This window comes from Stenella coeruleoalba, assembly GCF_951394435.1.
Source record: "Stenella coeruleoalba genome assembly, chromosome: 10".
NCBI lineage: Eukaryota > Metazoa > Chordata > Mammalia > Artiodactyla > Delphinidae > Stenella > Stenella coeruleoalba.
Window position 1 is genome coordinate 56,482,261 of NC_137156.1, and position 12,835 is coordinate 56,495,095.

Here is a 12,835-nt window from a genome sequence, read left to right on the forward strand (position 1 = left end):
ATTATTAAAATAATTTTTTATATTAAGAATACCCTGATATGCCAGGTAACTGAAGTTATTGTAGTATATAGTGTAGTATATACACAGGACACAGACTAAATACTAAATAAACTAAATACTAAATACTGAAATAATTTGTATGCTGTACTTAGTAAGAGACATTATGTTTTCTGCCCTTTAAAGTAAGTTTGATATGTGCTATTGATAATGCAGTTTTGTTACGCAAACGCTTTAGAGTCTGCACTTCTGTTTAGGGGATGGTAATAGCAGAGACAAAACGTCAGATGCATGAAACCCTGGAAATCAAAGAAGAAGAAATTGCCCAACTTCGTAGTCACATCAAGCAGATGACTAGCCAGGGAGAGGAATTACGGGAACAGAAAGAAAAATCTGAAAGAGCTGGTAAGAACTCAGGGGTTACTTGTTTTATGTTAGAAATCAAAAATCATGTAAAGTGCTTGACCAGCCAACATTTAGAAAAATTAGTTAAATATGGACAAAAATGTTTAACTGTAGAGACTCTTTATAAAGACACTGTGGACTGTTCCTCGGAAGAGGCAGGGGTTGGTAAATTATGGCCTATGGTTAAAATGCAGCCCATGCCTGGCCTGTTTATGTATAGCCCTGCAAAGCCTGAAGTAGTTATTATCTGGCCTCTTATAGCAAATGTTTGCTGACCACTGCCTTAGACTATCAAAATTCAGGTTTACAACTTTGAAACTCCCCAAGTAGGCACAGCATGGTACATATTAAATAACTGCTACCTTTTGGATGCTCTAGGGTAAATAAAAAGTATAAGATGTAGTCTGCTTTTTAAGAGACTGATGGAATAATTCAGTGTTATACATAACTGCATTATGTTTTGACCCAATAAATGCTAGACTGTACAAAGTGTAGAGACCAGTATTGAGCAAGGTATGATGCTGAATAATGCTCGAAAAGAAAGTAGAGATGCTAGAAAGAGGAGAGAGCAGGGTGAACTGGTGCCTTCAGGTTAGTGAGGATGTGAGTTGACTTGGGCCTCAGATAATGAATAGAATGGGCCTAAACAGAGAGATGGGGGCAGCACATATTTCACATTTAAGATCATAAACGGGCCCAGTGACCATAGGGGGGGTGTATGTCAACTGGAAACCATTCTTGCTGAAGTGGGAAATGAAGTTGGATTGTGAAGGAACTGACTGTTAAAGTCTGTAAAAGTGAGTAGCTGAGTTTAGACTTTGGTAAACAAGGAAACCAGTAATAGGAAAGCATAATGTGATGGAAACCAGTGTTGTAGGTAGAAAAGAAATGAAGTGGAAAGTCAATCTTAAAAGCAAGGGTAGAAGTCCAGGCTTTGGGAACTGAGAGCTTTGGCCACCTTGACTAGGATGGTGGGTCTGGGAAGGAGAGGAAGAGTCAAATTTGCAGAATTTGGTATCCAGTTAACTTGAAGGGGCAGAAGAAAAGTAGGAGTCCAAGATGACGCCAGAGTTTTAAGGTTAGGAGGCCGAATGAATCAGGTGAAGTCAGAATAGGAAGTCTAAATGGGGACACTGAGGAATAGAATGAAATGGTGAATTTGCTTAGATTCTTTGAATTTGGGCCTATCATGAGGTTTCCAGATGGAATTGACCTGTAGGAATTTGGAAATAAAAAATCGGAGCATCTTTTAGGAGTCGTTAGCCTAAGGTTGAAGCCTATGGTTCGATCTGTAGAAGAGGCTGATTTCTCTGAAAGATTGTTTTACTGGTAGTAGAAGCGGTGGTAGCCTTAGCGGCTGCTGCTGCTAATAGCCAGACTTACTTTATGCAAGGCTCTGTCATCAATGCTTTGCTTGTATTCACTTGTATATGTATTTGTATTTAATCCTCAAAATTTCTATGACTTGGGTATTACTATTATCCTCATTTCACAAATAAGAAAGGAGACAAGAAAACCTAGGAACATAGAAGCTAAGTAACTTGCTTACATTCACCCACAGAGAGTAAATGTATAGTCAGGATTTGAATCCGGGCATTTTGAGTCCAGAGCCTATGCTCTTAACACAGAGATATTGAGTTTGGCAAAGAGACATAAATGAAAACAAAAAAAGTAACCGGAGAAGTCATAGGAATTGCGGATACTTATGCTTCTGGGGGAATATAGGAGGCATTTCCAAAAGTGGAGGAGGTAGGATGAAGATTTTTTTAAATGTCTTTTAATTTGCATGAGGATTTGATTCCCAGGATGCAGTTTCAGAAATGATTTTAGAAACCAGATTGTAAGGTTTAAGGAAAGGAATGGGTCTGGATGAGAGAGGCAGTTGGTTGTGCTCATAAATATCTCCTCATCTCCTTATAGTTGTTTTATTGACAAGTGGCTGGGAAATTTAGAGATGTGCTCCCCAAAAGCCTAAGATTTCCCTTCAGAGAGCATTAATGGGTAGAATCTCTCAGATTATAATCTCTAAAGACTTTGCTGAAGCAGCTGGAGACTCGTGAGATGCTGTTAAACAGGTTTGCTTTCCGTGAGCAGAAAACCTAATGCAGAGTCTCAGCTTCTCACGTCAAGCCTTTTCATTTTTAGGACTGCTTTTGTTGACTCTTGTAGCCAGCTGAGAGAAAATAATGCTGGTCAGGGATTACATTTCCTTTTAACATTGAGATGCATCTTGTGAGGAGGTAGAAACCCATGAATAACAAGTAAAAAGGGGCACATAATGAAAAGGCAGACAAAATATACAGTTAATTCATATGTAGGATAAAAGTTTCCCAGGCTGCTGTTCCAGTCAACTCTTTTGTAATACAGCCTTCCTTCTCTTGCTTCTCCAAGCACAGATGTGTTTTGTCTTTATTTATTTATTTCTACAATTGAGGTATAGTTGATGTACAATATTACATAAGTTTCAGGTGTACAACATAGTGATTCACAATTTTTAAAGGTTATACTCCATTTATAGTTATTACAAAACATTGGCTGTATTTCTTGTGCTGTACAATATATCTTTGTACCATATTTATTTTATGCGTGGTAGATTGTACCTCTTATGTATTTTGTCTTTAAATGTGATTTTCATAAAACTATATTTTTGTAATATTTCATAGCCTATAAGTTGAGAAACTTATCTGTTAATAATACTGTCAAAATATTTAAAGTTAATAAATACTTAAAGAGAGAATTAAGATTTACAGTTATTTAATAGATATATTTATTTTGGGAAGTCTTTGGATAACACAGTTATGAGTGCTTTTATAGATATTTTCAAAATTATATTTGTAGTCATAATTATTGAGGTTTATGATAGAAAGTTGTAACAGACTGATTCCATATTGAAGATGTTGCCCTTTAAATCTATAATGAAAGTTAGTTTTGTGCATCAACTGAATTTCATCTAATGGCTTTAGTTGAGTCTGAACAGAATTGTTCTAATATAATGTGATTCTTAGTTCAAATATAAAATGCATTTGCCAATTGACAGAAAAGTCCCAATTTGGTACTAAAAGTGAGAAAAGGTCTTTGTAAAGGAAATAGAGTTTTCATAAATTTTTATAAACATCATTTGGCTCTTGGAGAATTCAATTGCTCTGTTAAATGTTTCTTTCTCTTTCTTAGATTTAAAATTCAAAGGCTAAAAAACACATAAGAGCTGGAGGAAACACTAACATTAAAGTTTGTGGTTGTTAAGGTTTTTAGAAGTAAATGTGTCTACATAAAATAATTATCAAAGGATCTGAACTCTCCTAATGCATTTTTGATTGTAAAAAATTTAACTCATATATTTAGCAGTTCTTGACATGTGGATATTAGTAGACAAATGGCTACTTTTGGGGGCTCACTTATTCTGGAGATCAAAATGTGGCTCAAATACATTCCTCACTACTTTTCTTAGAAAACAGTCTATTGCACTGCTTCTCATAGTTTTTCTAGACAAACTGTGATGATTCTCATATGTTGGAGGACAAAGGAAATCTGAGTGTCTCTGATTTTAAAAAGAATAATACTATCATAAAATACCAAGACTATGGGAATATGGTAACCTGCCTACTTGATGCTGTATCAGCTTGTAGTACTTATTCTGCTCTACAGTGGAACTGGTAGGCATGTTTTCTGAAGTACAATACTATAGCACTTTTGTTAAAATTATTTCCGTGAATAAAGAAAACCAAAAATAAATATATTTGTTACAACCATTTTACTACAACTGTTGATAGTATTCCTTTCTAGGTGTTACTTAAAAACAGATGGTCATATCTTCAAGTAACCAGATTTTAAATTTGGAGAATTCTGGTGATTCAGCTTAAGTATGTGATGGTACTTTTTTAGGTACTAGGTACTATTACTAATTGTCTAGAATATTACCTCTTCAATGCAGCACCGGTGCAGAATGTTAATGCTGCTAAAGTTCACGCTAGATCTTGGGTATTCTTTGTGTGCATGTGTGTGTATGTTTTACCTAGGATAGGAGGTAGAGTAGCTGGCTAATCATTAATGTAGTGTATTACCCAAAAATTGGAAAATAGAGAAAATGAAAGCACGTTGCTGTTGTTTCAATACACTTCCAGTTTTTTCTCAATCCTTATTTTATACGATTGTAATCATAATTGTCCATATAATTTTGTATGCTCCTTTTTCTTTATTTAGCATTATATTAGGAGTAGTTTTACATGTTGCTAAAGTACTAACATTTTAATGGCTTTGTCAGAATGCATGTACATCATTAACCATCTCCCTATTGATCAGCACCTAGATTATTTTCTACTTTCACTATTCTGAATAATACTGTAACAACTTTGTAATACAGCTTATTCCATCCTTGAATTTTTTCTCTGGATAAAGTCTTCCCCATAGACTTTTAGTCTTTTTTGTTAATTACCTTTAAGAGATTTAAATATAGCCATTACAAAAAAGAACCCATATCATAGTATTAACACCCCGTCCTTAAAATGTTCTTGCCTACAACTGTGCAAAATGAATAAAATATTCTGCTCAGATTAGGAAAGTTTCCAGAGCGCACTGACTTTTGTAAAACCTGTTTCCATTTCATGTACCCTGTCTTTGCTGAAGTTCTGTGTTTTATGATTGTCTGCGTTTTAAAATGTAGAGTAACTCACAACATTCTTTGCTTTTTTATTGTCATGTTGTGTTTGTGCAGGAAATAAGTTTCTTTTTCATTTGTATAGTATAAACCTGATATACCAAAGACATTCAGTGGAACATTTATTTGAAGGACCCTTTAAGATAGAGTTTATTTTTAAATAATGTATAAGATTTATGCATATTTGTATAACACACAAAAATCACATGTGTATTTAAGTGCTTTATTAGTTGTTGATAATTTATGTAACAGAGTTTTCTTGGAGTCTTAAGTCTCACAAAACATCTTATTTTTGTGCATCCACACATGCCAATAAGTGAATCATGGTGCCTTTCCCAAGCCTTGTATGAACAGGACTGGGGTAAGGGCTGTTTTTTCTTATCATGGGTACTTTGAATAAGCTTTACAAAGAAAATTCCATGTTTCTCAGGCAAAAGAGTATGAATTAAAGTTGAATTTAAGTATGCCATGTTAGGTGAGTAGTATGTACACATTTTGGCACTGAATGAACACCTGATGGAAAATTTCATTATTTTAAATGGAATTAGATTTTAATTTAATGTAAGTTTTTTATTTCATAGTCGTGTATTTGTAGGTGCTTGATACATTTCTACAATAGTAGCTGTACATACATACCTTTAGAAAGTCATTATCAGCCTGTACTTACTTATATCCCTGGCAATGTCACTGTTACTGGAAAGCACCAGCAACTAGAGGAACACATTTCTTTGCTACAGAATCATATTTTCCATTTAATTAAATTTACTTAGCTTTAGCCTAATATTTTTCAAGATCATCCTGATGTTTTCAAAGTATTTGATAGTAAATTTGCATGGTTAATGTAAGGAGTGCATGAAATTTGGATAGATCTGTAAAAATTTTAAAGGTCAAAGCATAGTTAATCCTTAGAGTGAATCCTGTTATGTATTTTGGGAAGTGGCTTGAAAAGTAGATTTCCATTGCACATGCGATATTTAATTTCTGAAGGCCCCAACTATTAAATTTCTGAAGGCCCCAAGTATTGCAATATCTGGTTTATGCCACTAGGTGGTAGCATTATTTTATTTTCATTTATGTAAACTCTAGACCAGTGGTTTTCAAACTTTTTAATCACAGGGATCTCCTTACACTCTTAAAGCTTACTGAGGTTTCCAAAGAGTATTTGTTTGTGTGGGTTATATGGATTGATATTTATTATATTAGAAATTAAAACTAAGAAATTTTTTAAAAGTTCATTTTAAAATAACAATTATAAACCTATTACATGTAAGTATTGAATACTTTTGTGAAAATTACCCCTATTTCCCAAAACACAATTTAGTGTGAAGAATGGCATTGCTTTACATTTTTGCTTATCTTATTGTTTGGCTTAATAGGAGATAGCTGTATTTTCATGCCTGTTTCTACATTCAATCTGTTGTGATAGGGTCACAGAAAGGGTCTCATGACCCTAGGATTTGTGGACCACACTTTGAAAACTGCTGCTCTAGACTTTTGCTTTTATTCACAAAAGACACTTGATTGGATGGGAATTCTGATAAATCTTTGTGTTGTTTTTTTCTGTTAATTTGCATTTCATTCATTTCATAGTACTAGTTGTGTTTTTTTGGTTTTATATCACATGCATTTTAGCAGCTTTTTTGCTGGGATAAAGAAATAAGCACTGGCTTACTTATTCATTCTTGATGTTATTAATCAGCTTCTTAGTTAATCTAGAGGTGGCAGCCTTTCCACATTTCTGCCTCTTTGCTTCTTCCCTGCAGGGGGAGTAGAGTGGGTCTTGTTATTTTTACAGTAAAGTGTCCCCTGGGACAGTGCAACAAAACAGTAAGGCTGCCTAGAATCTCAGAATTCCGGCATTTGTTATTTATTATGATTGGTTAGGACATCGAGGATGAGGAGGGGGAAAGACAGTGAAGTGGCAAAAGCAAATTCTTCCTAGCTTAGCCTGAGGATTAGTTCTTTTATACACCTCACCCCCGCACCCCGCCTGCATTATTACTTCAACTGTCTTTTTGTGAAATATTTTCTTTATATCACCCAATGCCTAACATATGCTTGGCAGATGTCAAACATCTAATAAATATATGATGAATGAATGGTTGGATTATTGAGCTGTAGATTGCCAACCTTTCTCATGTAACTCATATAGTGGGCATTTGTCCATTTTCATAATTCCCATGGATGTGAGTAAACCTCATCTGAAGGGGAAAGTGATGAGCCAGCAATAAAAGGTCTGCCCTGTGTTTTTTCTTAACTGATAGAGGACCATTCTTAAGGTACATTCAATTTTTTCTAGAAATATTTTCAAAGTTGTTTTTTTTTTTTTAAAGCAAAAATTGCCTGAGATACATTGAATTTTGCTTTGGAAGAACACAACGTGTTCTTGCAACATTTGGCGGCAGTTCGTGCTTAGCCTTCCTGTTGGTGTGTGCTGTGACCATGGTTTCTCTGTGCACTCTTGCATGTTGGCAGAAGACTTGTCAGCTGGGGCTGATGCACGCTTTCTTTCTCCCCACTCACTTATCCTGTGTTGGTAATTGGAAGACAAATTATGTAGACATTCAGAACATACTTCTTTAGTACTCAACATTAAAATCCTAGCATAGTTTCATTTTGGAAAGAGTGGGGAATTCACTTGAGAATATTATAGGCTAAGGACACCACTTTACTATGTCTGGTGGTTGCAAGATCAGAAGGTGAGATGTTTCTGGTTAGTAAGTAAGCTCTCAGTATATCCTCCATCAACATTGAAATGGGACTGGTTGGATGCAGACTTCCTGTAAAGAAGTGGCTTCATTTGTGGTAGAGTGTAGAGTGGGTTTGAAATAAGTTTCCTGTATGTGGATATAGAAATGTGTTTTATTGCCTCTTTAAAATTTTATTTTATTTTGGGGGGACTTAACATTTTCATAAAGCAAGATGGAGGTGGAAAGCAGTGAGTTTTTGTATGTCTGTCAGAGGTATAATAACATGCTGCATTTTGTTGAGAGTTAGAAGCCATCAGTAATTGATTGGTTCAGAAATTCTGGTTTAGTAAGGTATATTATTGCTCAGCTGAGCTTGATCAATGTCAGCATTCTTGGTTTTAAAAAATAATGCAAGGTAAGGATTGTTCCTTAAATCCTATTTAAGTTGATTTATCATCTGAAGGCAAAGTTGGATGACTCAGTTGTTACATTTGAATGAGGACATCTCAAAGGTGTCTTTTTAGGTATAAAATTATATGGTTCTCTGACAAGGTGGCAGAAGGTAGGAAGAAAGGATTAAATTTAGATGAAAAGAACTTTGGAACCAGATCTGTCCTACCTTAATCATTATATGATGGATAATCAAGTGACTTAGGAAAGCTATTTTGGAGGATTAAACACTAAAATTAGAATATAATATAGGAGAATATACTAAAATTTACTGAGTATGGTTAGAAAAGTTAACTATTGGAAAATTATATCCAAATAGGAACTTTGTGGCATAGATTTTTTTGTTATTTGAGAAAGTGAGAGCACTACATCTATTTTTATACTATATCGGATTCTGGAATTTAAAGAAAACAATGAAAATTCACTTGGTATTGACTGTGTACAGTTTTGTTTCATTTTGCTTAATTGACAAAAGTTTTTCATTTAAAACTGTCTTGCTGGAAGAATATCAAAACTATTTTCAGGTTCTCTAGAGCCTGATTTAAGATATTTCTGTGAAGTGCTTAGAAGTGCTAATGTAAGTGCAATCTTACATGCCAAATATTAGCAGTAAGGAAAAGATTGTGATGACATCTAATAAGCATTTTAAAATATCATCATTCCATTTTTCCATGTTTTTCTTTCCCAGATTTAAACCTTCAGCTCAAACTAAGCAGTAAGCACTCTGCTACAGAATTTCTTTCCTGTAATTGATCAGTTTACTCCATTAGGAAACTAATTTCTTATTCCTACCAAGAGGAGCTTCTTAATGCTCAACACCAGAATTTATAGGAAAAGAATATCTAACTAAAACAAAGAGCATTTCCCTTTAAATACTTTATTTACCAACATATTTATGTCTAAGGATTATCATCTTGGTGTTTGCAGGCAAATATCAATAAAGTTGGAGTAGGAATCTTTAAAAATAATTTCAGCTAATTAATATGCCTTTGAAATTTAGACCTTATTTGAACTATAGTTTTATACTTTGTGCATATAAAATGAATAAATTGGGTAGATTTTTTTAATATCAAAAACATGGTTGCCAGAGAAGTGTTTTTGTTTTGTTTTGTTTCGCTTTTTAATGTAGTGAGCAAAATAAGTTGTGTTTCTTGGTTGTTACCAGAATTCAGCCTTTCTCTTGCCTTTTTCTGTACCTACTACAGTTCATCATTAAGAAAATGCTTTAGAATACGTGTTTGCTTCAGGTATGCAATTCCTTTGCCCAAACCACTGTCTGTTAAGTCAAATTGTGGTTAATAAAGGGGCTTTTAAATGAGATATCATAGGTTGAAGTTCCACATTTCTTATACCACTGGGAGTGAAAATACTACACATGTCAATGAACTGTCACCTCTGGATATATGTTTCTTAAAAGGATTAAAACCCATCTTGAAAATTGATGTTTTATTTATAGTTCGTCTCTTTGGTAAAGGGAAGTCTGGTGTCTTCTAGTCTGTGAGGACTAAAGGAAATAGTCTAGGATGATAATAGCCGTAGGATTTTCACAGGCTGCTGTTCTGTCAGTAGAGAGAGAAAGAAGGGGAGAGAGAGGGAAAGTGTATGTTTGCACACATGTGCAGTGCACACAAACATATATACACACACATGCATATACATACAAATATACATAAACACACACACATATATATTTTGGTGTAAAGTTACCCAGCTCTTGCACCCATCATATATGACTTTGTTTGATACTAGATGAGCTGTCCTTAAAGATCTTACTACTCTAGCCTAGATGATTGTTTATTAAGGGCCTGAATTCTTACTTATTTCACCCAAGAACTCCCTGCTGGTAGTGCCTTTTTATACACGTTGAATCAGGTAAAGATTTCTTTCTAGTTAACTACACTAATTCGAAACTTACACAGTAGTAGGTTTCATATCAAAATACATTGTTTAAATATGTGATTCAGACAGTAAATATTAAAAAAAAACCCTGCTGTTATCATATGGTTAAGAGGTTTTTAAAAATAAGATTAGTCAAAGAATAATTTTTTCATTCTTAAAAATGTCCTAGTGAGTATATAATAGTATTACCTAATTATTGATAATAATTAGATAATTATTAGATAATTGATAATAATTAGATAATTAGATAAGAACTGCATCACAAACAAAAAAGCAATTGGAATTATATACTACAGAAGTAGGTACAAGTCTTCATTTCTTTGAATTTGCTATCCATAAGGACACTTGTGGGGAGAGTGGGCAATCTTTAGTAATTTAATATTTTTTCTAATATTTTTTCTAACTTCTGAGCTTAAGTTCATATAAGCAATCTTAAGATCTGAATCCAGAACTCAATGACAAATTGCTTTCAGTGACTGGACATTTCTGTGGCTTTTAACTACTCAAATATCTCTTGGCTTAAAACAGTGATGAGTTTTTTAACCTCTTCTGCTACTGCTGCTCTTAGTTTCCATAAATTGAATGTAAAACACTTTAGCTCAATGATAGTATTTCTTGAGATACTTGTTTTCTGCTGTTTTCATTATAGCTTTTGAGGAACTTGAAAAAGCCTTGAGTACAGCCCAAAAAACAGAAGAAGCACGGAGAAAAATGAAAGCAGAAATGGAGGAGCAAATAAAAGCCATTGAAAAAACAAGTGAGGAGGAGCGTAACAGACTTCAACAAGAATTAGGCCACGTGAAACAGGAGGTTGTTCATGTAATGAAAGTAAGAATAATTCTGGATTGAAATGGGCTACGGCAGTGCTGAAACTTAAGTCTTAGGCTCTTCCTACATCTTTGATAGTAAAGAAGAGTTAATTTGTATTTTGTTTGAGACCTTGATCATTTCGTGATGTTTAGATTATAGGAAAAAAGCACTTTGATAGAGAAATGAATGTGTACCTTTTTGGCTATACTTCCCAGAGATAGTCTCTGCATATAATTTCTCTCTTATGTTTTCTAATCCTCTCTTTAATTAATTAACTAAGTTATTTATTTGGCTACATTGGGTCTTACTTGCAGCACATGGGATCTTCATTGTGGCGTGTGGGATCTTCTGTCGTGGTGCGCAGACTTTTCTCTAGTTGTGGTGCGCGAGCGCGCAGGCTCAGTAGTCGCGGCACGTGAGCTTAGTTGCCCCGCGGCATATGGGATCTTAGTTCCCTGTCCAGGGATGAAACCCACATCCCCTGCATTGGAAGGTGGATTCTTAACCACTGGACCACCGCGGGAGTCTCTTTATTTATTTATTTTTTAAACACAAAAGATGGCATGTTATTTTTACTGATCTGTATTTTGCTTTTCCACTTAATAATCTGTCATGGAGGTTGTTCTTTATTATTGAGTTGATAATGATGCCCCATTTGTTTTAAAGACTGCTCAGGACTTCATTGTATGAATAGCTCATAATTTAATCAGTCTTCTGCTGATGGATATTTAGGCTTTCAGTTTTTACTGTTGGAAATTGTGAATATCCTTATCGTATTTGCTCACATCTGTGTTTCTTTAGAATAGATTCCTAGAAGTGGAATCTAGGAAAAAATTACGTGTATTTATAATTATTGGATAGTTGCTACAAGCTCAGTGGAGGACAGTTTATACTCATGAGCAATGTATTAGAATATGTTCCCCCCCTCACAAAGATGGTATTACCTGAATGTTTTTATCTTTCCAAGCTAAGTTAAAATAATGACATCACTGCAGTTTTTTTTTTAAAATAAATTTATTTATTTATTTATTTTTGGCTGCACTGGGTCTTCATTGCTGCGCGTGGGCTTTTCTCAAGTTGTGTTGAGCAGGGGCTACTCTTCATTGCGGTGCGCGTGGGCTTCTCACTTCAGTGGCTTCTCTTGTTGTGGAGCATGGGCTCTAGGCACTTGGGCTTCAGCAGTTGTAGCACGTGGGCTCAGTAGTTGTGGCTCACGGGCTCTAGAGAGCAGGCTCAATAGTTGTGGCGCATGGGCTTAGTTGCTCCGCGGCATGTGGAATCTTCCCGGACCAGGGCTCGAACCCATGTCCCCTGCATTGGAAGGCGGATTCTTAACCACTGCGCCACCAGGGAAGTCCTGTAGTTTTAATATGCATGTCTCTTACCAGTATGACAAACATGTTTTTGTATGTTTACAGGAATTTATAGTTTTCCTTTTTGAGTCGCCCGATCAGATCCTTGATTCATTTTCCTCTTGGGCTGTTGGTCTTTTTCTGATTTGTAGAAGCTTTTTACCTATAGTAAGAATTAGCCATTGGATATAAGGTGCGTTTATCCAAATACTTTTTTCAGTTTGTTATTTGTTGTCTTTGTTTATGGTTTGCTTTTGTTTTGGGTTTTTTTTTGGCCATGCAGAAAGTTTTCTTTTCCTTAAATGCTATCTGGATTTTGTTCTGCTTTAAAAACACATTCTCAGTTGAGATGAAAAATTTTTTTTTATTTTTCTCATCTAACACTTTTTTTTTTCTTTTGTATCCTTTGACCAACATCTTCCCATTTCTCCATCCCCAGACCTGATAACTTTGCCTTCCATCACACCAAGTTTTTTTTTTTTTTTTTAATTTATTTATTTTATTTTATTTGTGTTTGGCTGTGTTGGGTCTTCATTGCTGTGCACGGGCTTTTCTCCAGTTGAGGTGAGCGGGGGCTA

General features: G+C 34.8%; 1 protein-coding gene across 4 annotated transcripts in view; it reads left to right on the top strand.

The window, feature by feature from the left end:
- GOLGA4 (golgin A4) overlaps window positions 1–12,835 on the top strand; it is a 106,106-nt gene that overhangs the window by 52,924 nt on the left and 40,347 nt on the right. For all 4 annotated transcript variants that reach the window (XM_079934742.1, XM_079934743.1, XM_079934744.1 and 1 more), the window contains 2 exons: window positions 255–402; window positions 10,745–10,923. In XM_079934742.1, coding sequence (XP_079790868.1) covers window positions 255–402; window positions 10,745–10,923 — 327 coding nt within the window. The remainder of the gene's footprint in view (window positions 1–254; window positions 403–10,744; window positions 10,924–12,835) is intronic.